The sequence below is a fragment of the Sceloporus occidentalis genome, unplaced genomic scaffold, assembly GCF_023333645.1.
Source record: "Sceloporus occidentalis isolate IW3139 unplaced genomic scaffold, rSceOcc1.0.p SCAF_1, whole genome shotgun sequence".
Taxonomy (NCBI): Eukaryota; Metazoa; Chordata; class Lepidosauria; order Squamata; family Phrynosomatidae; genus Sceloporus; species Sceloporus occidentalis.
This window is the reverse complement of record NW_028316981.1, coordinates 226327650-226355568: the sequence shown is the minus strand read 5'-3', so window position 1 is coordinate 226355568 and position 27919 is coordinate 226327650. Positions and strand designations below refer to the sequence as shown.

At 39.0% G+C, this 27919-nt stretch overlaps 1 protein-coding gene across 2 annotated transcripts in view; it reads left to right on the top strand.

Annotated features, from left to right (window-relative positions):
• The window catches only part of CNTLN (centlein), a 239596-nt gene that overhangs the window by 37490 nt on the left and 174187 nt on the right, over positions 1-27919 (top strand). For both annotated transcript variants that reach the window (XM_089489430.1, XM_089489423.1), the window contains exons 4-6: positions 12441-12575; positions 13204-13383; positions 18746-18879. In XM_089489430.1, coding sequence (XP_089345556.1) covers positions 12441-12575; positions 13204-13383; positions 18746-18879 — 449 coding nt within the window. The remainder of the gene's footprint in view (positions 1-12440; positions 12576-13203; positions 13384-18745; positions 18880-27919) is intronic.

Sequence of the window (27919 nt, the reverse complement as noted above, 5' to 3'; positions counted from 1 at the left end):
AGATAGTACCTGACCGCTGTCCAGCTAGCACGAATGACAAGGAAGACATCTCCTTTGTGCTGGAGGGGTTGTGGGGCAAGAGGTACATACCTACACATGTGGTTGGAGTGCCCATTTGTCCAACAATTCTGGACACAGATTGTTCAATCGATGTCAGACATCACTAAGCAAAAGGTTCAACCCACCCCTGAATTGCTTCTCTTGTCAATATTTTAATATTACAATAAATTTCTCCATCATGAAGAAATTATATCCTTTTCAGTTGCTATAGCTAGATTAATCATTGCCAGAAACTGGAAAACAGGTCATCTGTCCATGGATCAATGGTGGACGAAGTTCTGGGAAGGATGGTTAATGGAGAAGCTTGCAGATGATGCCAGGAGAACCTCTGAGGCAAGGAACTGCAACCAGTTCAAGGAAAAGTGGTTACCTCTTATAGAATATGTTAACTCCAATTCTCATGCTCATGTTCCACCACAGCACCACAGGAGATTTTGGTTTGGAGTTTTGAATGAGACCTCAGTTCTGTAAATCTTTATTTTAGCTCATGTTTTTAAAGTAGAATGGTGATGTAATTGATGTAATAGGAAGGAGTGAAAGAAACCCTTCTTCTGAGGGTATTAAAACTTGGGCAGGCTCATACAAAGTTTTACTATTTTTGCACATGAAATGAATTTAATAAATGGTTATACAATTGCAGTTACTAGTGAAGATGGTTTCACAATAAAACTGTGGCAAAGACAATAGCGGTGTAACTAGTAGTATTATGTGGATTAAATTGTATATTCATGATGTGCTGAAGTTCATGATGACTATTCTGTTATCTTGGGTAGCTGATTGGAATTTTTGTACTGCAATTTGACTATCTTGACATTTGGGAGCAAAATAATTAAAGCCAGTATCTCATTCTTTAACAGAAAACTGTCTGGGACCTTGGGATAGAATAGGTCTGGACTTTTGGATCTGGTCATAAATGGGCTTTTGGGCTTGTCTAGTCATAATATATATTTCTGAAACAAAGTACCTATTCAGCAGAAGATAATCTAGTTATAGTACAAATAGATTTCTGTTAAAGAAGGTAGAATCCTGAATTCCAAAATACAAAACTACTAGGAAAGACTTTAAACTAAGACTGATGTCATTGGACACCTCGTTTGGGAAGACGGGAGTGGGTACAAATTTCAAATAAATCAAAATGTTATTCATAGGTGGGTTACAGACTGCCGAGAAGCGGCGGTCTACCGCCGCCGCCAGTTGCAGCATCCGGGAACCGCAGCAGCCAAACAGCGCGGTTCCCGGACGCTGCACAGAAGGAGCGTGAAAATTACGTTCCTTCCTGGGCCCCGGATGTGATGCCGCAAGTGCCGAAGCGCGCACTCGCGGCTTCACTTCTGGGGTGCAACGTGTGGACGCAGAGCCGGTGGAACAGCCGCCACCATTTGTTATGGACTCAGTCTGTGATAAGGTTAGGGGCGTCTGGAAGAGACGCCCCTTTCTAACCCTAGCACGGACTGAGTCTGTGCTAGGGTGCCCGTGTGTAACGGGCCATCGTTACTCTTAATAACCAAACCTTATCTCAATCTTAAATATCCTTTAAACTGCTTCATATGCTCCTTGTTCCAGTCTCTTTAATATCTGTGCAAGAAGTAGCATGTGCTTTGCGACATTTAAATGTTCGCTAGGATGATGCATTTTCTTTGCAGTCACACAAACCCTGGAGCTGATGGGGGAAATCTAGTAGTCTTACTGTGGTGTAATCTGTGAATTCAAAGTGTGTGCAAGTCAACTACTGTATATACCCGTGCATAAGTGGATCTTATGTATAAGTTGAGGATTTTAGGGCAAAAATCATGGATTTTGATATGACCTGTGGATAAATCAAGGGTAAAACTGAGGGGAGGAGAAAGTTTTAACATTGGACTGAGAAAGAAAGAAGTGAAGGGAAATGGGTTGTTTGGGGGTCAGAGGAAATTCAGAGGAGGAGCAGGATGGGAAGAGGAGTTTAACGTCGGATTGAGAAGTGGGGGGAAGTGGGGTGTTTGGTAGTCAGGGGAAATCCAGAGAAGGAGGACAATGGGAAGAGGAGGTTTTAACATCAGATTGAGAAGTGAAGAAAGTGGAGGGGAATAGGGTATTTGGTGGTCAGTGAGATCAGGAGAAGGATGGAGAGAGAAGGTTCTAACATCGAATTGAGAAGGGAATCAGCGCGCACACCCACATCTCACACACACCTGAGTCAGCAGCTCTTTCAGAAATCACTGCCAAGGCATGGAGAGTGAGGGGGGCATCGGACTTCTTATTTTAGGACCTTTCTCAGCAGTTTTACTGTATTGACCCATATATAAGTTGATCCTGGATTTTAGGATCAGTTTTCGGGCATATATTTTTTTTACTTATAGTCAAGTATACAGTTGGCCCTTTTTACACACGGATTTTTTATACACGGATTCAAGCATACACAGTTTGAAAATGTTCAAAAAAGTATAGATTTCAAATATGAAACCTTGATTTTCCATTTTTTATAAGGGACACCATTTTGCTATGTCATTATATTTAATGGGACTTGAGCATACACGGATTTTGTTATACACAGGGGATCTTGGAACCAAATCCCAGCATATAACAAGGGTCCATTGTATATGGTAGTTTGCTGGCATAGTTAAAGCCAGTGCTAATCTACGTTGTTTTCTGTTTGAGGGATTTAGAAATCAGTGATGTTTGAGGAAAATATCTATATGTTAATTATGCAATTTTTGAAGACGTATGTGTTCCCATGGCCTTCCATTTCTTTTCCACTGATAACAGTAAGGGTTTGAGGGTGTCCATGAAAGCACAGCTGTGCCCATTATGCAGACACCACTGAAAGTAGAGTGTCTTTAAGTCTTGCTTACGGAGCCAGCGTGGTGTAGTGGTTTGAGCAATGGACTCTTGAGATCAGGCCTTAATTCTTTGCTTGAGCATAGAAAGCCACTGGGTGATCTTATGTGAGTCACACACTCTTAGCCCCAGAACCCCCCCCCCCAAAAAAAAAAAAAAGGTTTGCTTTAGAGCAATGGTTTTCAACCTTCCTAGTGCCACGACCCTTTAATACACTTCATCATGTTGTGGTGACCCCACAACCATAAAATTGTGGTGCCTCGGTTCCTAAGACCATCGGAAATATGTGTTTTCTGATGGTCTTAGGCAACCCTTGTGAAAGAGTCATTCTACCCCCAAAGGGGTCGCGACCCACAGGCCGAGAACCGCTGCTTTAGAGTCACCATAAATTGAAATGACTTAAAGGCACACAACAACAACAAAGTCTTGCTTTTACTGTTGGATTTCAGAATGACCTACAAAAACATAAATAAACCTGCAATATAGGCCTCTTTTATATACAGTGCTGTTGTTAAAAATTAATTTTCACATTCTTTGAAAACACCAAGTCTACTTTTTTCATGTACAAATAATTTTGTATGATCCATATCTAACTTTTAATGTGAACTTGGCTGTTTTAGAGAATTCACTATCTGATCAACTACTGATATTTTCCCCTACCACTGAGGGCACAATTGTAATCTTCAGAGTGCTTTTTAATGTTGATGAGGATATAACCTGCCTTTTCTAGAAAAGAAATTGTGGCCCATCATTCAGTATGTTTATTATTATATACTGATATAGAAATTGATGTGATATTTATATTTATATTAATAGTTTTCTTTCTGTGCCTTCCTGTATTTTCTACCATTGATCAGATACCATTTCTTGTATGGTGATTGGTTAGGTTTTGTTTTTTCAGTTATGTTATGACTGATGAAAGATATTCTTGGATTTTGTCGTGCTATGAAAAAGCTTATTTTTTAAAATTAGTTGCTACTTTGAGCAGTTGTGTAGTACATGGAATATTTTTATTCTTAAACCTTGCTTTTGCAATTTTAAGTTCATGTCATATGGTTATATGGCCCTCATTAATCTGTTTAATAATGCCAACAGATTATTTTAAGTATTCATTTTCCTCCAATTAAAACAGTTGACTTTGCACCTCCACCAGCATTTCTTGCCCTCAGCTGTCACGGATTTAATGTGACTATGTTTAGGTATTTGTGCTTCTTTAAGACCACTGTAATCTTTAAAACTGGTCTGAAATGTGAATTCATTAGTTTTTCATTTCATATGTAATAAAAAGAAGATTGAAAAATAAATTCTGTTAGTATACTTGAAATTATTCTGTGAATAAACAGTACTATTGAGATGGTAGTGTATATATTGGTAAAGATGGTAGTGCACACGCTGGCAACCTCAAGGTTGGACCTTTCATTGTACTGTACATTGTGCTTGTACCAAGATTGGAAACTTCAGTTAGTTCAAAATATAGCAGCTGGATCAGCCACATATCCAGCAGTGAGTATATCACATCAATATTAAAATTATTCCACTGGCTGCCAGCTAGTTTCTGGGCAAAGTCTAAAGTGTTAATTATTATCTTTAAAACCTTAAAGGACCACCTTTTCCTACACTATCCTCTCTGCAATCAGGTCTTCTGGGGGCTGACATGGACTAGACTGACAACTTTTACTCAGAGGACCTTTTTGTTGGCCGCCCCAGAATGTGGAATTACCTGCTGGGAAAGATTCAACAGCTAAATAAGGTGTCTGAATTTAAAATAGTATTAAAGACCTATCTCTCCTGACAGGCTACCCAATCAATCTTAATCTGTGAATTTTAAATTGATATGTTTTCAAAGTATGGATGATTTTAATGTGTAACAGTTGTTTTAATCTTATGCTTATGATTTTTAACCTATGAGTTTAGTTATATATTGTATTTTAATAGATGTTGTACCCCACCTTGATTCTTGGGGCATGTCTTTAGGATGTGGTGCTGTTGTTGTTGTTGTTGTTGTTGTTAATGATTTTGCACAAGTTCTTAACTTCTCCCTAAATGCCACAGATTTGTTAACCACTTGTAAAGCTCCTGCCTTTTTGCCATGGTTTGAAATTTCTGTAATATCTTTTCTGGTGGGATGTGATGATCGGGTATATCAGAACAGCCCTGATATGTACACCCATTCCATCCTGTTTATCCACAGTATTGAAATCCCTGGTTAGTTGAAAACCATACCTTGACGCTCACTTCCATACGATACCACATGTGGATCATGTATCCTGTGTATGAACCAGTTCATAAATAGAGTGTAGCTTTGTAGGTTTAATTAAAGCTGTTACATTTTTGGGGGATATTACTAGGCCTGTCAATCTTAGTTATGTTTTGGTGTCTATACTCATCAACACTAGAATTAATTCTTACTCAAAATTTTTCTATCTGCTATCATTCCATACATTTTTAGCTTGGAAGGGAACTCAGGGTGTTATACATCGGCTATCCTAAGTCCTATTCAAAATATATTGGAAGGTAGGTTACTCAGAGTCACTTACTAAAAGCTACTTGGGAACTGAGCAAACAGGCAAGGATAGCATGGGCTGAGCCTATGCTATCCTGGCCCCGGTGCTTATGTGGGTTCATTGCTGGGTTAGTTTCTGCATTGACCCAGGGCCGGGACAGATACGTGCTCCTTACCTTGCTGTGCATCACTCCAACTGAGAAGCCCCTGTTGCCATGTCTGACGCAGAGATGGGGTGCCTGAGTGCACCCACATAGCAATGTGCCCAATCAGAAATGGCAACATGGGGGGTTTCTCAGTCTGAGCGATGCACGGCAAGAAAAGGAGCATAGGGTGCAGTATAAATTAAACAATTGGGGTTTGCTGCAGAGTTTCCAGAAAACTCTAAGTTAAACCAGGAGCATTGGCTGTTTACCCTGGGATCAGGCTGGATCCTCAGGATCCACATCTGGTCTGGCAGGATCGGGCCCACATTTTCGCCTGTGTTGTCTGAACTAGATGATTTGAGGCCAGAGGGAATCTGGGCTTTTTGGTCTGTGTAGACAACCCTGAGTGAGCGTTGCTGCTGATTAAGGATTTAAAATTTGTCTTTGGTTGAATTCAGTACTGCATTATGTTAAAAATACAAATCTGTTAATTCTATTTTTAGAAATCTCTATTTTTTTTTTAAAAAAAATTAAAATTACAAACACACATTAAAACATGTCTATTAGATTGCAGTATGAAATGTCTTGATCTAGATCAGCAATTACAAATGTCAGGCCTTTTCAAAGGTGACTAAAGAGGGGCCACTCATACATGCCATGAGAAGATACTTCATAACAAGAGGACCACCAGTGGAAAATATCAGACATTTAGGCTTGAATTTTGAAGGATAGGTGTGGTAGGTGAAGCTATATGAAATACAGGTAAAAAAATGACTTCCAATAAACATAATAGCATGAATTTGAGATGCTCCCCAACATGTGCAGTGGGGCTTTCAAGAAGAGTACAATCCTGTCCAAGACAAGTCATGCTTTTCCATCCAGATTAATATGTTTCCCTGACTGTAATACCTTCATGTTAATAGGTTAAACTTGAGCTTCTTTGCTGTCGTCAACCACAAACACTTGTAGTTACCTGTTTTGGGTTTTCACAGCCTTCCCACAATAAGTAGATGGAAACAACAGAATAGTGATGTATCAGATGACTCCTCCCACTGGCTTCCTGTAGATTTTTTTAAAAAAATGATACATATGGCCATGATTGAGCAGCAGTTCCTCGGCGTCATTCTTGATCCAGGAGAGTCCAGAGACACTGTATCACTGTATCTCTGATTCCATACAGTTTGGTAACTATGGGCTTAAACAGATGGCCATATAGGGGCGACATGATGCTGCCCCTTTCAGTGCTGGATTGGGGCTGTGGTCAATCTGGCATTTTTCCATCCCAAAAAGAAGCGGCAAAATGCCACTCCTTTTTGGGGTGGAAAAAAGGCGCTTTTTCCGTCGCAGTTGCGTTTTTTGGTATTTCTGCGGAACAGTGCGTGTAAACACCAGATTGCAGAAACGGCGTCATACCACCTACTATGAGGTCAGCAGGTGGCTTGGGGGCGCTATCGGCATGTGCCATGCATACGCCATGCCCCCACGCCACCCCAAAGCTGGCATTTTTGGCAGCCTGTTTTGGACCTTAGAAGGGCACTAAGAGTTTGAGGACAATGAACAAGGATGTATTCCCCCATCTATACCCACCAGAGTCATCAGGGAAGTTTTTGTTTAGAAGCCAGGCCACAAACAAAATAGGAATGGGTCCACACAATCTATATTATATAAGGCAAGATGTTGTGGTAATTGCTTTTTCCAATATCTTGCTCAACAAATGAACATATAAAAGTAGATACAGGAGATTGGACTCTGTGGTCCATGAGGCCCTTTTCAACTCTACAATTGTGTGATTGTCCAAAACCACGGGATTCAGATATTTTTTTAAAACAAAAGTTGTAATCAATTTGTACTTGATAAAAGCAGGATCCATACTCTCCTCAGAAAGGCAGGCCTGGTATAGATTGGGGGAAAGTGGTGGCATGGAGGCTGCACCAACCAAATGGTGTGGCTTCCATGAGGCATGAAAAGAACCTGTTTCTGACGGGTTCTTTTTGTGCTGTGTGTGGGGCGTCATTGTCACCCTTGTGCGCATTGGTTATGTGCGGCATGGCACTGTTCGGACACGGGCAAGGATCCACAAGTAGATTGCAGACATCACTGCTGGCCTTGTGCGGGCAGGCAAAGACATTTTTGTTTAAACAGGCCTTTTGAAATCTGGCAGGTTTGGGTTGTTTTTGGAAGATGAGAGGGTTGGTCTTGGATTGTTAATTTAACCTTGTATGTTTTAACTTTTATATTTGTAATTTTTATATTTTTACGATTTTAATTGTACAATTTTAATTGTTGTGTTTTATGTATGTTAGCTGCCTTGGGTCCCACTTTGGGAGAAAGGCGGGATATAAATAAATAAATAAATAAATAAATAAATAAAATAATCAATTTTTTGAAGAAATATACTTGTTTTCTGAATGCACAAGGAGAAATGTATCTGAAGCAACATAATTGGCTGTATCCATTCGTTTCTAGTTGTATCTATTTCTGATGTTGTCAAAAGCATCATATTAAAGTTGGTAAAGAACATGAGCAATTTTATCTGTAAAATATATTGCTGAAATACCCATAGAATGGATCTTCAAGGGTCCTACTCTCCGTACCCATAGACCTAAGAAAGGGATATACCGTATATACTCGACTATAAGTCGACTTCATGTATAAGCCGAGAGCAGGTTTTGGGGCCAAAATAATGGATTTTGATATGACCCGTGGATAAGTCAAGGGTAAAATTTAGGAGCATGTAACGAAGAAGGATCTAAAGGATGAACGAAAGGAAAATAATGCCAAAGAACTTACAGAATTCCAGCAGGCATAACTGTTTGTACTCACACTAAAGGCTGGATGGATGAAAGAGTAAAGGGGTATCAGTGCTTCCAGGACAGATTATACTCTTGCCTTTCACCAAAGGGGTGGTTGCTTAAAGAGTTAAAGTACAGTACAGTGCACCCACATTATACGTGTGTGCGCTATACATGGCATTGAGTTTATGTGCTCAAGCCGCATGGGAGCACGCGGGGCGGCGCATCCCATTCGAATGAATGGGGCATGTGCACCACCGCACTGCCACACCACCATACGCACGAGCCCCATTTACTTGAATGGGGTCAAGCATAGGCGGAATTCGCCTTACATGGAGGGGGGTCCGGAGCAGATCCCCACGTAAGGCAAGGTTTGACTGTACTTACATTGACCCGTGGATAAGTCGAATCAGGTTTTTGGGGTCAATATTTTGACTAAAATTTCTGGACTGGATGTGAGTATATACAGTAACCCTGTACCTGAAAAAATCCTCAGCACTCAACAAAACCTCAGCGAAACAAGGATGGTGGTAACATTAGATTACAGTCGTCCTTTGACATTAGCGACTTTGGGATTTGTGAATGAGGGAAAAGCTGAGGACAGAGGGAACATCTAGGAGGGTACACACACACACTGCTCTTGCCCCTCCTCCACTGCCTCAGGAGCGGCAGGAGGGAGGGGAAGCCACGAATGTGCTCTCTGTCCTCCTCTTCCAAGACTTCAGAGAAGTCCCTGGAGGTTTCTGAAGCCTTGGAAGGGAAGGGGAGAACCGTGAATGCATGCTCCCCCACCCTTCCAGCAACTCAGAGAGCTTGCCACAGCTGTTTGAGGCTTTGGAAGGGAGACGGGCATAGCAAGCACACTGGTCTCACCCCCATGCTTTATTCACAGATTTTGACTTTCATGGTGGTCTTGTGCCCCTAACCTGCACGAAAGTGAAGGGTCAACTGTACGTCAATATCTTTATTGCCTCAAAGTAAGCTCTTCTGTGTTTTTAAAATCTTTATCCACTCATTCTCAGTTTGAATCTTTTCCCACTTGTGTTCTAGTTGCTAACTGATTACTTTCATCTCAGAATACCAATGTGCTGAGACAGCTCTAGGATCAAACTTCTAGTCACTTTGTTCTAGCAGTCCTCAGTACCGTGGCATGACATATTTTGTTTATGTGTGTTGTGTTGGTGGCCTTAATGTTTTCTTGTTTTTCCTTTGTAGTCTGTATTATAGTAGCCAAAGGAATGTTTAGAAAAGATACTTGTAATTTTTTTCTTTGGGATGTAAAAATTAAGGATGAATATAAGTGCAGTAAACCTTTACCTTCTCTTTTATATCACTGTTTAATTAGCTTTCAGTTTTGATCTGAAGAGACTCAAGCTAATCTTTTTGTCCTAGACCTTGTAATCTTTCAAAACCTTATCAACCAATTATACTCCAGAAGGGTTAAAACAGTAGTGGCTGCCTCATTATCTCCACTTGAAAATCTTTGGCTTGCCTTGCAAATCTATATTAAAGCCCCCTTTAATAGATCTAGTTGAAAAAAAAACACATAACTCTTGATTCAAGCATTAATTACCATTAATACATTTTGTTCTTGACTGTTACCTATGCTATTTATTAATTTAATTTTTATACTTTGATTAAATTAAAATCAAATTATAAAAGAAATAACTGTAATATTAACGTCTGTTTTCTGAAAGATGGAACCTCAATAAAATGCTGGAGGTAAAATAGGAATATTTCAACAAGCAAAAAAAAGAAAGAAAGTTGAAGTGATCAGGTTATTAAGGTCCAAAACGCACTGCAGAAATAATCCAGTTTGAGACTGCTTTAACAGCGCTGGCTCAATGCTAGGGAATTCTGGGAACAGTAGTTTTGTGAATCATTGAGCCCTCTCTGTCAGAGAGTTTTAGTGCCAAAATAAACTACAATTCCCAGGGTTCCCTAGGACTGAGCCAGGGCAGTGTGTTTTGGACCTTAGTCTTGCAATAGGTATCAAGAATGTTAAGGCTTAAAAAACAGTAAGAAATGCATTTAGTTTCATGTGTGTGATGCTTTGAAAAACATATGTAGTCACCTATTTAGAATAAAGACTTTCCTCTTATAAACTGAGCCTTTCCATCCTGGTTTGTGTCCTGCTTACTTGGTACACTTGTGAGTTTGCATAACCCCTTGCTCTCCTTCCAATGGCAGGTCAAAACATTGCTGTGTACATGAGCTGCTATTCAGCATCATCAGACTTTTTACAAACTGTGGCTTGGTACAGACTGGCACTTTGGGGCCAAAGTAGGGCTCAGTATAGGGGAGCATCTACATGCTCCTGAGCCCTACCGCATACTGTGGGCGCCATCTTGGCGTGCTGTTTACATGGGGCGCATGATGATGACAAATGGCGCTGTGCACGGGGAGCATCATGAAGGTGCAGTGCGACCCATATGTGCTCCTGTACCTCCGGCAAAAGAAGCTCCTTTTTGAGGCTTCTTTTCCTGGCATATTGGGGACGTGCTGTCCGGTTGCCGCGTCCCCAACCTTGCACATCCGGGGCGGCACAGAGCCGCTCCTTTTGGGCTGTCTGTACAGCCCCTAAGTAGGACTGGGCTTTTAATGCTTTGTAGTTCAGTTTTTAAGGTTGGTATATAATATTTTTATGCATTTTAATATTTTTAATATTTAGTGTTTTAGCTTCATAAATTGCTTAGTTGTTTTTATTTATACTTTTATTAATGTTTTTCTATGTTTATTTGTGTTATTTTAAATATGGTGATAGCTGCCTTGATTCCTATAATCAGGAGAAAGGCAGGATAAAAATGAATAAATAATAATATTTATTATTGTAAATAGATAATTTTGAAATTCATCATTACATGTGAAATATGAAATAAGTAAAGATTTACATCCCTGATTTAGGGGGCAACTGTATTCTTTTAAATATTTTCTTCATTTCTTGATTGTTGTTTCTACTTAAACATTCAGCTGGAAAGCATTTCCAATTTTCTGTTAAACTTTTCTGCCATTTATCCCATGTATGTACATTTAAACGCATAGGGCCAATGGTTTCCTATTTATTTTTTGTAGCCTAGCACCTTAAATTGAAAAAATAGATCTATACTCCATACTATTAATTTGCTTTTCAATCATTACCCATTTTTTTCTCATAGTATTTGAGATCTAATATTTTTACAATTTGTATTGCATCAAAGTATGTGTCAAGAGAGGGAGCTCACTTTCCTCCTTGTTGTGATTATCATGCAATAAAACCAATTACTAATTATTAATTTCTTTTCCCCTGAAATTCATCTATTAACTGATTTGAACCAGCTCCATATAAATTTTATGGGTGTAGTTTCAGGAATTGTTTGAAATAAGTAGATTAATTTAGGTAATAGCGTCATCTTAAACATTCTAATTCTTGTTAACATTGTCCAGTTCTTACTAGATCATATAGAAATATGGTTATTAATTTTTCCATACTAATATAAATAATGATATTCAAGGGAATTACAATCAAGTATGGAAAAAATAATATGACATGTTACTTTAAAGCTTGCCGCCTAGATGCTGGAGTTCAACATGGTGAGTTGTGGTGTATAGAACTTCATTTGTTCCCTGGACAATAAAGGGACCCTAAGTGTTGAAGTAACTACATTCACACAAAGTGTCAATTAATTTCCCTTTGATCTGGATGGATTTTAGATGATTCGGGATAAGACTAAGCAGCAACAGCTCCCCTTGTGTCCGGCTTCGTAATGTTTTATTCTTGTATCTCAATCATCCCCACTACCTCTTCCATTGTAGTCATCAACAGTGCAAAAAATAGAAATCCTCCTTTTTTTGTGCTAATTTTAAATTTTATCCAATGAAAACAAGGATATATTCTTTAGAAATGGGAATATAATAATACATATTTGCATTATTTATTGATCTTTTTGCATAATGATAAAACAGGTGGGCTTATCAAAATACCACCAAACAGTTATGCATTGGAGCTCAAAGTGCAAGCAAATGAGAAACTAGCACTGCAACCTGATTTGTTGCATGGAAAATGAAAATTTCAGATTGAAGTTGTCTGAATGTGTTGTCTCTCCCCCCCCACCATTTTTACCGTTAAATTTTCATTTTTCTTAGCAAACACATGGACAGCAAGAAGAGATAAACAACCTTGTGCAGAGAAAAATGGCTGTTGATGAGGAAAATGGTGTCTTGAAGAATGAACTAAACATCTTACAACTAAAATGTAAAGATAAAATCCAGGAAATTAAGGTATATTGACTTGAACATAGCACTAAGATGGCCACAGCTTTGAAGTATCTCTTTGAGCTGTGTCTGTCTTTGTGGCATGGAAAGTGACAAGCTCAGAGAAAATATAGCCTTAGGCCCTAGACTGTACCTTCCAGTTTTCTCTCACGCACAAAATTCAGAGAAAGAAGCTTTAAAGTAGAGAATCCACGCTTTATAACTTTCCGATAAATAGTTAATGATGGAAATGGAGCAAAGAAAGTAGGAGTGTGAAGATGTGGCTTCGTGTAATTAGATTCTGATGGGACTGGCATTATTAATTGATAAAGCCGAGGTCTGGGAGGATATGTCTGTGTGGGTCTCAAAAATAGCTGGGGACAGCATCAAAGGCAGCTTGATCAATTAATGGGCTCTTTGCAAATGTGTACTCATCAAAGCTGTCATCCAGCTAAAAAATATGACCCTTCCACCTGCATGAAAGAGGCCAATAAAAGTACACAGGTGACCTTGGCCATCAAATATAGAAGAAGCTGCTGTGAGGGTAAAACTGCACAGTTTATATTTGCTGATTAGTTCTCACTTTTCTTTCTCTCTCTCTCTCTCCCCCTTCTTTTTGTTTTTGTTTATCGGCCCTTGTGGTACTGTTCTACAGGACACTAAGGAATGTGCACTGAGAAAGGATGAGCAAAGCAGACTGGTTATAAAAAATCTGGAGGAGGAAAATGAGGGATTAAGTACACGCTATGCTGACCTGCTAAATGACCTGGAGAAACTGAGGAAGCGGGAGGCACAATGGAGAATAGAGAAATCTGGCATCGATGCAAAAATAAAGGTATGAGAAGGAAGAGGCTCCTGGATACAATTTCAGAACCAGCTTCTCACAAGGCTTTATGCTACATGTTATTTTCTTTAAATAACAAGTTATATATTCATAACTACCAATGGGGACTGACATTCATTTACATTCCTTCACTTAAGACCCAAAGCTTTTTAAAAATTGATGTTGCAGAGCAGGAAACTGACTTCAAATAGCCACCCTAAAATGTAATCATTAAATAATAAAAGATATTTCATTCAAATATAAACATGTATTTTTAAAGAAAAATAGCTGGAAAGAATCCTGTTGCTCCAGGATTCCGCCCTTCCCCAACCTTGTGAGATGGGCAGAAAAATCCTGTGCGTAAGAATATAAGACCCTTGCTGGATCTACTCAGAGGTCCATCCAGCCAAGCATTCTGTTTCGCATAGTAAACATCTTTACATGGAAGCATGTTCTACAGAGATCAATGCGAGTTATTCCCAGCTAAATTTTCATAGAACTGTACTGTTTCATTTATATAATGTTGCTGTTTGTTGTAATTATGGCTAAAGTGTGTAATACATTTCTTATTATTCTTTAGAGGGCTCCACTAAGGATGGGTTGTTCTTATCTGGTATAATCTTACTTAAAATATTTGCAGCATTAATTAAAATACACTGCTTTTTTCCATTTTATTAGGGTGCCTCATACATATAGATCTCATTGAATGCATGCTTATAGGAATATGTCATAGAATTTATGTGTGTTGGATCTATGGTTATTTAAGATCCAGCTTGTTCAGATTAATTTTTTAAAAAAATATTTTATTTATACCAAAAATATATATAAAACATAAAATGAGATCTAATATCTAGACTTAGATTGTTTGCTAAATATTGTTTTATTACTTAACAATAACATAATAATACAAGTCTCCTTCAATTGTATCTTCCTACTACTATAATACTTCATTCTGAACACTAACTTCTAATGCTTTCACCTTAGTTAATATATATCTTCCTATTAAAGTGAGTCTTTAACATGTTAAATCTTTCAGAGTGGTTCTGCTTGTTAATATGTATAAAATAAAATAAAATTTTTGAATTTAAATTCAATAATATATTTATTGTGGTTTCCCATTCCATTGATGAGTACTATATTATCAGACCTTTCCAATTCTTATTCCAGTATTTAACCACTGGTAGCCATTCTTCCTCTATTACCATTACACGTTTGTCGTTTAGCAATTGTTTGTCTAAATTGCTTAGATTTATGTAGCTATAATATGATTGTTGATTTTTTACGGATGAAACATCTGTGGATATGTAGGCTATGTATATGCAGCAGCAGGCAAGGCCTGGATGGCTCGGTTGTGGAGGTTCATGATTCTATCTCCCTGACCAGGTGCCCTATCGCAAAGTCTGGAGATTTTGAGTGTGGGTAGTGGATAACCAGGAAAGAATAGGAATTCTTTTGGTGTACCACTAACTCCACTGCTCAACAAACACCCTTCCTGATTGGATGGCTACCCTTGGGGTTGGTGTTCCCTTGGATTGTGGTACTAGGGGAATTCAACATATATATAATATTTATTTCTAGCCCACCCAATCATGAAGAATCCGGGCGGGTTACAACAGTAAAATACATCAAGTTACAATAGAGTTTTTTTTTAAAAAAAATCAAACCACACCCCCCCATTCCCAGTACTAAAACAGAATTAAACAGTAATAGTATAAAAACATTAAAAACATTAAAGACATTAAACAAAAAAAATAGGCAGAGAGATAGGCGGGGAAGAATAGACAGATGAGGGGACAAATATCTCTATATATGGGAAGGGTAACTAAGTTGGAAAGGCCTGCCGGAAGAGATCCATCTTGAGTGCTTTCTTAAAAGCTGTCAGAGTGGAAATATGACCGATCTCCTCCAGCAGGTCATTCCATAGTTTTGGAACAATAATAGAAAAGGCCTCTGGGAAACTGATGTTAGCCTAGATTTTTTTGGCTGTAGTAGATTTCTTCCAGAGGACCTTAGTGTGCGGGACGGACAATAGGGAAGAAGGCGTTCCCTCAAGTACTCTGGGCCCAAGCCATGTAGGGTGTTAAAGGTAATCACCAACACCTTGTACTTTGCCCAGAAACTAATAGGCAGCCAGTGCAGGGACTTCAAGACCGGTGTTATATGGTAAGTCCTAGACGTTCCCGTAATCAATCTGGCTGCCATATTTTGTACCAACTGAAGTTTCTGAACTTGGCACAAGGGTAGCCCCATGTAGAGTGCATTGCAGAAGTCCAATCGAGAAGTTACCAGTGCATGTACTACGGTTTCCAGGTCCTTTGGCTCCAGGAAGGGGCTCAGTTGGCGTATCAGACGAAGCTGATAATAGGCGCTGATCTCTCTCTCTCTCTCTCTCTCTCTCTTTTGGATAAAATTACCAGCTTGGTAGATGAAGGGAATGCAGGAGATGTATCTCCTGATTTCAGTAAGGCCTTTGACAAGGTTTCCCATGACATTCTTACAAACAAGCTTGTAAAATGTGGGCTAGACAAGGCAACTGTTACATGGATTTGTAATTCGCTGATCGGACGAACCCAAAGGGTGCTCAGCAATGGCTTCTTTTCATCCTGGAGAGAAGTGACCAGTTGGGTCCCACAGAGTTCAGTCCTGGGCCCAGTGCTATTCAACATCTTTATCAATGACTTGGATGACAGAATTGGGGGCATAGTTATCACATTTGCAGATGACACCAAATTAGGAGGAGTAGCTAATACCCCAGCAGACAGGATCAAAATTCAAAATGACCTGAATAGACTTGAATGCTGGGCCAAAACTAACAAAATTAATTCAACACGGAGAAATATAAGGTAGTGCACTTAGGGCGGAAAAATGAAATGCATAGATATAGGATGAGGGACACCTGGCTGAACAAAACTACATGTGAAAGGGATGTAGGATTGCAAGTAGACTACAAGTAGAACATGAGTCAACAATGCGATGCCTCAGATAAAAAGGCCAATGCAAGTTTAGGCTGCATCAATATAAGTGTGGTGTCTAGATCAAGGGAAGTAATAGTGCCACTATATTCTGCTTTGATCAGGCCCCACCTGGAATACTGTGTCCCGTTTTGGGCACCACAATTCAAAAATGATTTTGAGAAACTGGAGCGTGTCCAAAGGAGGGCGACTAAAATGACGAAACGTCTGGAAACCATGTCCTATGAGGAATGATTTAGGGAGCTGGGGATATTTAGCCCAGAGAAGAGAATGTTAAGAGGTGATATGATAGCCCTGTTTAAATATTTGAAGGAAGTCATATTGAGGTGGGAGCAAGTCTGTTTCCAGGACTTAGAACAATGGATGCAAGCTCCAGGAAAAGAGATTCCACTTCAACATTAGGAGGAACTTCCTGACAATAAGGGCTGTCCAACAGTGGAACGTACTCTCTTGGAGAGTGCTGGATTCTCCTTTTTTGGAGGTCTTTAAACAGAGGCTGGGTGGCCATCTGTTGCGTATGCTTTGATTGAGAGTTCCTGCATGGCAGAGGGTTGGACTGGATGGCCCTTGTGGTCTCTTCCAACTCTATGATTCTATGATCTCCCCATACAAACCTGCAAAGGTCATAAGATCTACAAGGAAAGGCTTTCTCTTGGTCCCCCCACCATCACATGTTCACTTGGTCAGGATATGAGTGACAGTCTTCTTAGTGCCTGCTCCGACCCTATGGAATGGCCTTCCATCTGAGGCTAGGCAGCCCCCCCCCTCCTGCTCTCCTTTTGCTGACAGGTGAAGACCTTTTTATTCAAGTAGGGATTTAATGTATAATCATGTCAAGGACGCTTTTATATGGGGCGTGCACTTCAGTTATGTTTTTAACTTTTGTATGTGTTAGATAATTCAATCGTTTTTAAATTTTTATTGTAAAACTTTTAAATTGTTTTATCTGTGAGCCGCTCTGGGGCCCTTTCTGGAAAAAAAGCAACATTAAAATGAAATGAAATAAATAATAGAGAAGTTTGGCAAAACTACCAAGTACCTTGGAAGTAATAGATATAAAGTGATGAAATAGGAATAATTTTGTTAAGACAGACAAGCCCTTAATTCTACACTAAGATTAATTTAGCTGTATCATATCCTTGAACTGAAAGGAAAGAAATTGAGAATCTCAAATTCATGGTACTGTAGTTATCTACATTTCCCCCCATTTTAAAATTAATTTTTGGCCCATACTATCCAAAGCCATTCTGATATGTTTTGAAACCTGCTTGGAAATAATTTAAACCAAAAAACAAAACAAAACAAAACAAAACCAACAGAGCAAATCTAAACATTTTATTTTTGAAGGAAGTTATGCTTTGCACCTATCTTTACAGAGGCTGTATTGGTCTAAATCGGTCTGATTTAGTCTAATTCAGTAATGGTTTGGAGGGGAGCGAAACTTACTCCAAATAAGATGAGAGTGCTTACACTCCCTTTCCAGCCATAATTCAAAGTGCCTGTCATGAAGTATAAAGTCCTGTGTGACTTAGGTCCCCTTTATCTTAGAGACTATCTGCTCCTATGAGCTTGCCTGGGCCCTGATATCATCAGGAGAGGCCCTACTCTCAGTCCCACTACCTTTCATAGGCACAAATGGTGGTGACGCAAGGCAGAGCCTTCTCCATGGCTTTGCCTAGGTTCTTGTACTCCCTCCCCAAGGGGGCCATAATGACCCCTTCTTTGCTGTTCTTCCATCTGCAGACAAATACTGTACTTTTTTTTTATTCTAACGGGCTTTTAGAAGGTTTTAAAAGAAAGCAGCTTTAGAGAGTACTGTATCATTTTTATCTGTTTTTAAAAATCTTTTAAAGTGTGTGTTTTAACTTGTTCCAATATTGTGACTAGTTTAATTCTATTCTAATGTTGACCTTTGTATGTTTTTAGCTATATTGTACTTTTTAAAATTGTAAGCTGCCTTGAGTCCCAAATCTGGGATAGAGGCAGAGTATAAGTAAATATAACAATAACAATTGTTGCTGTTGTACTTGCTGAGGCTTGCCCCAAGGATTCCTGAGTGATGGTGCTGATATTGCTCATATATTCCCAGTCCCATTGATGCTAGTACAAACTCATGTGCAAGACGCACAGCTGCACAGTTATCATATGTATTGGTACAGGGCACTGTACCTATTTTTAAGTCGTACAGTGAGTATGTTATCATTTCTCTTATAATTGCATTGTTTTACAATTTATATATACTGTCAATTTTTAAAAACTTAACCTGATTTCCAAATGAGTTTAAAGTAAGAAGATTTTTTCTTATTTCTTTTAACTCAACATTAATATTAATTTTATTCCTGTTATAATTTCTGTCCTCTTTTTATTTGTAGTTTTTCAATAGCATCACATATGTTTTTCAGAATTTGGAAGCTGATTTGACTGAGGCAAGGGGACAAATGGAAGTCTTACATGGTAGATGCAATGATCTGGCATCTCAGTTGGGAGTTAAACAAATTGAATTAACAGAAAAAGATTTGGATGTGGCCAGAGCTAGGTATGTATGCCAGATTTTTACAAGGAGTTTGTAAAAATTCTCATGATAATGAATATAGAGATGTGTCAAATGATTTTGGATTGGTAGAAAATCCATCCTAATGCTTTTCACACTACATGTTTAGAATGTCTGTTGTTCATGCAGATTATTATAATGCCTTTTGACTTCTGTTATACAGACATTATTTTTAAAAACGCATATCTTTAATTAGCATTGGGTCAGAGAGTTCTCAGTCCCCACTGAAAGTCACTAAGCATCAATATGATTAGTAACATAAGCAATTAATTTGAGAGGCTAAACGCCTGAAACTGACAAAAGTTTGGAGCCTAACTTCAACTTTTTAATTAGAGTTAAGTCTGACAGGTCAACAGGAGTCTGCTGCTAAAGCTTTAAAACATTGTGATTTCAGCTTTATTTGAGCTTTTTTCACATCAAGTTCAGGATTAATACAGTATGTATGAAATGTGAGAGAAATGTAAGGCAAAACATAACTAGGGCGATTTGTGAAAGATGGGTGTGACAAACCTATGGTCCTGCTAATGCTGCTGTTGCTACTGAAGCTTGTGTGTATCTACCTTCAAATCATCTGTCAACTGCACATGCCACAGCCTCAATCTGCCTTGAAGCCAGACAAAAAAGAAGCAGGAAAAAGCCAGTCCTTTTTCAGCTGGCAAAAAGCCAGGTTAGCTGCTCGTGCCATAGCTGGAAGCTGGCTTCATGATGGTCCTGTGGCGTGTAAATGCCGAGTGCCCAGAAGCCGGCTCATGTCTTCCAGGCAGCTTAAGAGTGTGCCACACTCTGAAGCTGCCTGCAAGCTGGGGTTTTTTGCCTGTCTATTTGGCCCTCTGGAGCATTCATATGTCTAAATAATTGGGATCTTATATAATTCCAGCAGAAATCTCAAATAATATATAAACAGAGGTAGAAAAAAGAGGCAATTTAGTGATGAAGAGAGATAATCAGTAGTTCCTTGCAATTTTTTCAAAAGCAAAGTCACAAAGTTGATGGCAAATTGTTTTTTGGCTGGCTTTCCTTTGTTGTTCCTGAATTAATTCTTTAGAGAGAGTGCTGCCATCTAGGCTGGGGCATGCAGAATTGAAGTACCTTTCTCTCTTGCTGACTATTCACCTCAGTACAGTATTGAATGCATTTGAGATGCTTGAAGATTGCACCATTATAACCCTGAAATGTCTGTTGCTTGTAAAATGATAACCTTTAAATGAAATATATGAGACTTGGCATCCATGGTCTGCTTGGTGACTTCTGTAATTGTGCCACATTTCAAACCAATCTCATAAAAATTGCCACAGCAACAGTATGTTAAAATTTGTTGAAAACTGACATATTTACCCATTTAACTCTGATGTATGAAAGGCATACCATATCTTTCTTCCAAATTATGGTGAAAACTGATGATGCACTTTATTCAGATATTTCAAATAAAGAATTATTCATTGTTTTGGTGATGTTCTGGGTAGCAGTCCAAATGTTTTTATAATAATAATTACTGGTATGTCATAACCTGTGCCCTGTGATTAGTAATGTTGAACAGCATTATGAATGTAGCTTGCTTACAAATTACCTTCCATGCATTCACACTCATCTTTAGTTGTTCAGATCCATATCAGATGATGGAGTGCTTCATATTGCTCTCATCTTGTACTGCAGGATGTGTTCAACAATGGGAGATGTGGTCATCTTCTAGCAGCATTCTGGTTCATTATGCTGGTTCAACACAGAGGTGTTTTGTGCAGACTGGATGACTTGTGGCCCTTCAGATCTTGATGGACTGAAGCTCTCATCATCCCTGCTCTTGCCTACACTAGTCATGATGGGAGTTGTAGTCCAGCAACTTCTATAGGGCCACAAGTTGCCTACCTTCACTGCAAAGTTCTGAGTCAAATGAGCATTTACCTTACTTATTTGGGTAACATAATGAAGAAGAAGAAAAAATCATTCACTAAATGAATGATTTAGGAGCTAGTGTACAAGATACCTTGCTTCTGAGCTGGAAATTCTTAGTAATGACAAAACAGGCTGGATGGTATGATATTTCAACTGGAAAAAAAAATAAGTAGGAGGACAAAAACATACTTTTCATGCACATCACTTCTTTGTATCCAATTTTACCATTGCCACAACAGAAAAGATATAAATGTGGACTAAGATTTGTGAGCTCAGTTGTGTAACTTGATATTCTGTGTAAGTCCCTAAGAGTCACTTTTAGAAAGGGAGAGGCACTATCCTACAAATTCAGTTAAATATAAATAATTAAGCAACTCAGTCATGCTCAAGATCAGTATATTCCCCAAACCTATACTGCCAAGGTGCTTTGTTTCTTATGCCTCTGAAAAATCTGTGAAACAGATAATTTTCAAAAGTTGGTTTGACATGTTTCATTCCTGGCAGTATTATCAGTTACAGTGATGCTAGAAAATACAGCTGTAAGCATCATATTGCAAATCATTAACAGGAATATCATTCTCCTGTTGCATTACAGGAGGATGTCCACATGTCCTACTGTCTAACCCAGTTATGGGGAACCTTTGGCTTTTCAGATGTTTTGAACGTTAGCGCCCAGAAGCTCCAGCCAGCATGGCCAATGGTATAAGATTGTTGGATCTGTACTTTAAAATATCTAAAAGACTAAAGATTCTCCACTCCTGTTTTACTCCAGTCTCCTAATGTGATGTGAGCTACAAATGGGCAAGAGTAAAGTAACAGAGAAGTTCCCCTAATACAGAACAACCTGGAAGAATCTAGTTAAAATATCAAGTTACCTGTAATTTCCTTTTCACCCAACAGCAAAGATTATAATTACATTCCAGTACAATTGTAACTCAGTGTTATCAGCAGTAACATCACTGCTTTTGCATTATAAAGGTACATTTTAACTCTGTTTATAGTTATAGGAGTGAGACAAAAATTGTTGAAGAGGAAAGTTACACAGTTCAAGTGCTGGTGCAGCCTCTTGCTGCCTTGTACTTGTTTATGAGTGTTGAGGGTAATGTGAGATGATGTAGATGCCAGAGTTGATACAGTTCCAGTGGGTGTAACCTTGGCCCCTGTTTGTTTACTATTAATGGCTTTGCACAGATATATTTGCATTGATATAGGATGAAGGACACCTGGTTTGACAACAATATGCATGAAAAGGATCTAGAAGCCATAGTAGGCCACATGTTGAACATGAGTCAACAGTGTGATGTGGCAGCTAAAAAAAACAATGCAGTTCTAGACTGCATCAATAGATGTATAGTATTTAGATTGATGGAAGAAACAATACATCTTCATTCTGCGTGGTCAGACCTCAACTGGAATACTGCATCCAGTTCTGGGCACCACAGTTCAAAAAGGATGTGGACGAGCTGGAGTATGTCCAGAGGAGGGGGACCAAAATGGGGAAAGGTCTGGAAACTATGCCCTATGAGGAGTGACTTAGAGAAGTGGATATCTTTAGCCTGGAGAAGAGAAGGTTGAGAGGTGATACGATAGCCCTGTTTAAATATTTGAAGAGATATCTTATTGAAGATGGAGCAAATTTATTTTCTGTTGCTCTAGAGAATAGGACCAAGAGAAATGGATTCAAACCACAGGAAAAGAGATTCCACCTAAACATTAGGTAGAACTTCCTAACCGTAAGAGCTGTTTAACAGTGGAACATGCTCCCTTATGTTTAGGTGGAATCTCTTTTCCTGTGGTTTGAATCCATTTCTCTCGATCCTATTTTCTGGAGTGTGTTAGTCTCCTTCTTTGGATGCCTATCCCTTGGGTGTGCTTTGATAGCGTATTCCTGCATAGCATGATGGCTCATGTGGTCTTTTCCAACTCTGTGGTTCTATGATTCTACAATAGATACTTTTCCATTCAATTTGTGCAGCTTGAAGTTATGGACAGGGTTCTTGGAGAGATGAGAGCCACTACATGTATAGTAGACCCTTGCCTTTCCCAGCTAATTAAATAGGCCAGGGGAGGACTTGCTGAGTGGGTAAGGGAAGTAATTAATGCTTCTTTACAACAAGGCCAGATCCCAGCATACCTGAAGAAGGCTGTGGTCTCTGATCTTCCCTGAATCCTACTGTACTATATAATTATAGACCAGTCTCCAATTTCCAATTTTAGGCAAGGTACTAGAGTAGCCACTGGGTGACCTTGGGGAACACACACTCTCGCACCCTCAGAGGGAGGCAAAGACAAGCTCCCTGCTGAAGAAACTGTGCCAAGAAAACTCCATGATAGGTTTGCCTCAAGGTTGCCATAATTTGGAAATGGCTTGAAGGCACACCAGGAAACTAGAGAATGTGGTGGCTTCTCAACTCCAGGGATTCCTGGATGCGATGGATTATTTAATCCCATTCATTCTGGTTTTAGATCTGGTTATGGCACAGAGCCAGCTTTGTTTTCTTGGTGGATGACCTGTGCAGGGAACTGGATGGGAGAGTATGTCCTGTTGGTTCTGCTGGACCTCTCAGTAGCTTCTGATGCCATCAACCATGGCATCCTTCTGGGCCACCTTGTGGGATGGGATTTGGAGGCACTGCAATGGTGACATTCTTTCTTGGAGGAGCAAATCTAGAGGTTGCGACTGGACAATAAATACTTGCTTGATTCCTTGGCCATTGGCCTGTGGGATCCATCAGAATTTAGTCTTGTCCCCTTGCTCCTTAACATCTACATGAAACTGCTGGCAGAGGTTGTTTGGAGTTTTAGAATTAGGTGTCCCCAGTATGCTGATGATACCTAGCTGTATCATTCCATTTCACGTAATTCCAAGGATACTATCACTGTACCAAATTGGTTCCGGCCAATTGTAGTGGACTGGATGAAGGCAAATAAATTAAGATCCAGACAAGACAAAGGTGCAATATAAAGACAGAACTAAGAATAGGGATTCAGCCTGTGTTAGATGGAGTTACACTCCCCCTGAAAATGCAGGTTTCAGCCTAAACCTGAAAGCTCAGGTTTCAGTTGTAACCAGGAGTGCTTTCATATAGTGAAAGCTAGTCTGCCCACTAGTCTATTCCTGGAGAAATTGAATTTAGTCATAGTAGTACATACATTGATTACATCCTGTTTGGGTTACTTTACATGGGGCTGTCTTTGAAAAATACTCAGAAACTTCAGTTGGTCCAAATAGCTGCAGTCAGGTTGTTAACTGGAGCTGGCTACAGGGAGCACAGAACTCCCTTGGCTGCTGGTCTGTTTCCAGGCACAATTCAAAGTGCTGGTTTTGACTGATGAAGCCATATATGGCTTGAGCCAAGGTTATTTGAAGGACCATATCTCCCTCTATTAGCCAATTAGAGCTCTAAGATCATCTGGAGAGGCCCTTCTTTCTGTCCTACCACCTTCTCAAGCTCATTTGGTGGGAAAAAGAGAAAGGGCGACCTGATGCCCATAAGTGATGCTTGCAAAAACTCAATATATGGAGTATGTCAGGACCTGAGTTATGCTGGGTTTGGGTCTATTTATTTCTTTACTTGCTTACTTACTTATTTAATACATTTCTATATTGTTCCCCAGCCCACTAGGGCTCCAGAAGAGATGAACAAGTTGTGTAGTGTGATTGTTTCTTCTGGGTGTCTTTAACCTGCACAACACTAGTCATATTTGGATTTTGGGGTAATACTCTACTTTTTGGATATTTTTGTTGTTGAATGGAAACATGCCACATAATATGCCTGTCAAACATAAATAAATTTTAGAAACCTATGGTGCTGGGCGGCTTTTTTTGTTTTTTGTTTAATAGAACCCAGACCAGAAAAAACAGCACATTTGTTATGCTGGAGATGCATGGGTTGGGAATTACAATTGCTGTCATGGGTCTGTATTCACATGCCTCCTGAAACGCTCACTCTTGATATTCTAAGTTATCAGTTCTTTAGGATTACTAAGACATTAGCCTGTTTCAGTATCTTGAGAGTATCAGGCAGGCCTTCTGGGACAAAAATAAAATAATTTAACTGCAGTAATAGTTTTAATATATGACTTCCTTTCCTCAAATTATATGGGCTGCATTTCAGAATAGCTGTTTTTACTTTTATTATTTTAACAGAAAAGGCAGTAGAGGAAGAATGACATAACTTTTTATAATCACCTTGCTTGGCCTCTCTTATTCCTTTGTTTGCATGTCAAGAACTGGGTTAAGTACATCTCTTTTTGTTTTATGTTTGGATTGTGTTTGTAAAATACTATTTTCTTTGATCCATCTCTGTTCAAACACTTACAGAATTTATTGGTGTACTAGATGAAACAGCAACTGTCCACTCACTAGCAAATCTGTCGCCTATGCTCAGGCTCTTTGTTCAGCTTTGTCGTTCAGACATTTACTTGTAGGGCATTAACCTCACAATTTATAGATAAATGTGTATCTGAAGTTTGAAATTGTGAGCTTTGAGGTATCTTTCTTTATAGCCTTTGCGAGGCTCCATTAAAGCTGCTAGACTTTGAAAGGTATCCTGTGATCAACTGCAGTATCCTGCTGCTTGGCTGCTCTACCTCTTCTCACAATGTAATGACTGCACTTTCTGTGAAAGTTTGCTCGGCAGGAGAAGGCTTTGACTTCAGCTGCAGTGGGAATGAACAGAGCAGCTGCCTGACCTAACGCTCCTTCTATATATATACACCATAGAAAATCCCATCTCTACCCCAGTTCAGTGCCATTCTCCCTAGCAAATTATCAAAATGGGGAGAAAGGGCAATCATTCTATACTTAGTATCTGATTTCACTTACATTGATATTTGCATTAGGGGAACATTCATTTTATTACATCGGCCTGAGGAAGAGTGAGCTACATGAGCTAGAAGAGATGCTTCATTTGTGAGAAAAGATAAAAAACATATTTATACTCAGAGATCCTTGAAGTAGTTGCACAGTGTTAAATTTGAAACTGTTATGTGCTAAATTAGGCATTACAGAGTCCAGTAGGTACCAAAATTTCAAGAAAGCAACGAACAAGTTAACAGTAGAGAAGACTAGCACAAATACTTGGCTTGTACACATATCCACTGCACAGTGAATGAGGCTAAACATATGATCCAAGATCCAATCTCCAAATTGACCACCATGGAACTTTCCAGCTGAAATTAAAAAGGAGTTTGGAAGATTCACTGTATAAAAGAATCTTGCAGCATTTTAAAGATTTAGAAAGTAAAGATTTGGTCCATTGTGCTATACAAATACACATGCTTGATCATTAGACTTTTGGTATGTTCTTGGGTGGGACCAAAAGAAAGAGCGTAGTGATGAATCTGAATAGTGAACTACTGTGGGTACCTCCAAAAAAACCCAAAACACTTTGGATTTCTGTATATTTTACTATGGAATGAATACTATAAACCTATTTTGATGATACATAATACTAAGTAAGGTTCAATCCACACTATAGAAATAATCCAGTTTGACACCACATTAGCTGATCTGGCTCAATGCTAGGAAATTCTAGGAACTGTAGTTTTGTGAGACATTTAGCCTTCTCTATCAGAGAACTCTGGTGCCACAATAAACTACAATTCCCAGGATTCCCTAGCACTGAGGCAGTGCAGTTAAAATGGTGTCAAACTGGATTATTTCTGCAGTGTGGATTGGGTCTAAGAGTTAGGTTGACATCCTGAACATTTTTATGAAACATTTTCATGTTTTAACTTTGTTGTACACCTACCTTGTATGTTGGGAAAAGGTGGCATATTAAATAACTAAATATATATGTAAATTGAAAATATGTAGACTTGGGATATATCCATATTGCAGAAATAAAGCAATTTGACATCACTTTAACTGTCATGGCTCCCTCCTGTGGAATCCTGGGATTTGTAATTTGGTGAAGTATGCAGCTTGGTCTGCAGAGAGCTCTGGTGCCTCACCAAACTACAAATCCCAGGATTCCACAGGATGGAGCCATGGTAGTTAAAGTGGTGTCAAAGTCCTTTATTTCTGCAGTGTGGATACATCCTTGGCCTTTACCGATAAAGTTGCTGGTTAGGATCCATTTTTTGCATGGAGGTGGGGAAAAGGATTCAAGTATCACACAGAAGGTTCTGGGATCCTCATGTGGTCCATGGGTCACACCTTTCCTACCTACTGGTGTGTTCCAATTAATTTTGCTGTGTCAACCCAAGCAGTACCTCACAGCTATTTTAAATAGCATTACAGCGGGGGCCCCCATCCCATCCCCAGTCTGTATGGGGCCATTGTCTCCTAAGCACCTACAGCATTTCAATCCAACAGCCTGATATGGCGACTGTAGTATAACCTCCTTTCCTCATCATTCTTCCTTGCCAAGATCAGGCACTTTCTTGTTCCTGCTATCTTGATAACTGGGTTTATTGAAATCTGATGATAATGAGTATATATCTATATCTATCTATCACTGTTTCAGGGTATGCTGTTGAGAACATTGAATTATGAATCTTTTAACTTTTGGGGTTTAAGATGAAATGGGAAATTTATAAGGTTATAAGAGGTCCCCCGCCCTTTGACCTGTCATAAAAATGGGTCTTTCAAATATTCCTTGATAATTTACTCTTTTTGCCTAATAGACAGATAAAAGACAATCATAGTTTATAGATATACTGGAATACTATGAGAGCCATAATAAAAAAAGCTGCATTAGTTTTCATAGACATGGAAAAAGCATTTGATAGCGTGAGCTGGGGGTTTATGAAAGAACTGATGAAAAGAATCAAAATCGGAGAAAGTTTTATAGGGTGGATCAATCAGCTTGCCTGCTGATAAACGGAGAAAAATCGAAAGGGTTTGATATACAGAAGGGGACAAGGCAGGGATGTCCCCTATCCCCACTGTTGTTTATTATGATTTTAGAAATCTTGATTCAAAACATAAGAGAAAATGAAAAAATACAGGGGGTAAAAATAAAAAAATAAAAACTACAAATTAAAAGATATGCAGATGATATACAGTCGGCCCTTTTTATACATGGAATTTTATACATGGATTCAAGCATCCACGGTTTGCAAATGTTCAAAAAAGTATACATTTCAAATATCAAACCTTGATTTTCCATTTTTTTAAAATAAGGGA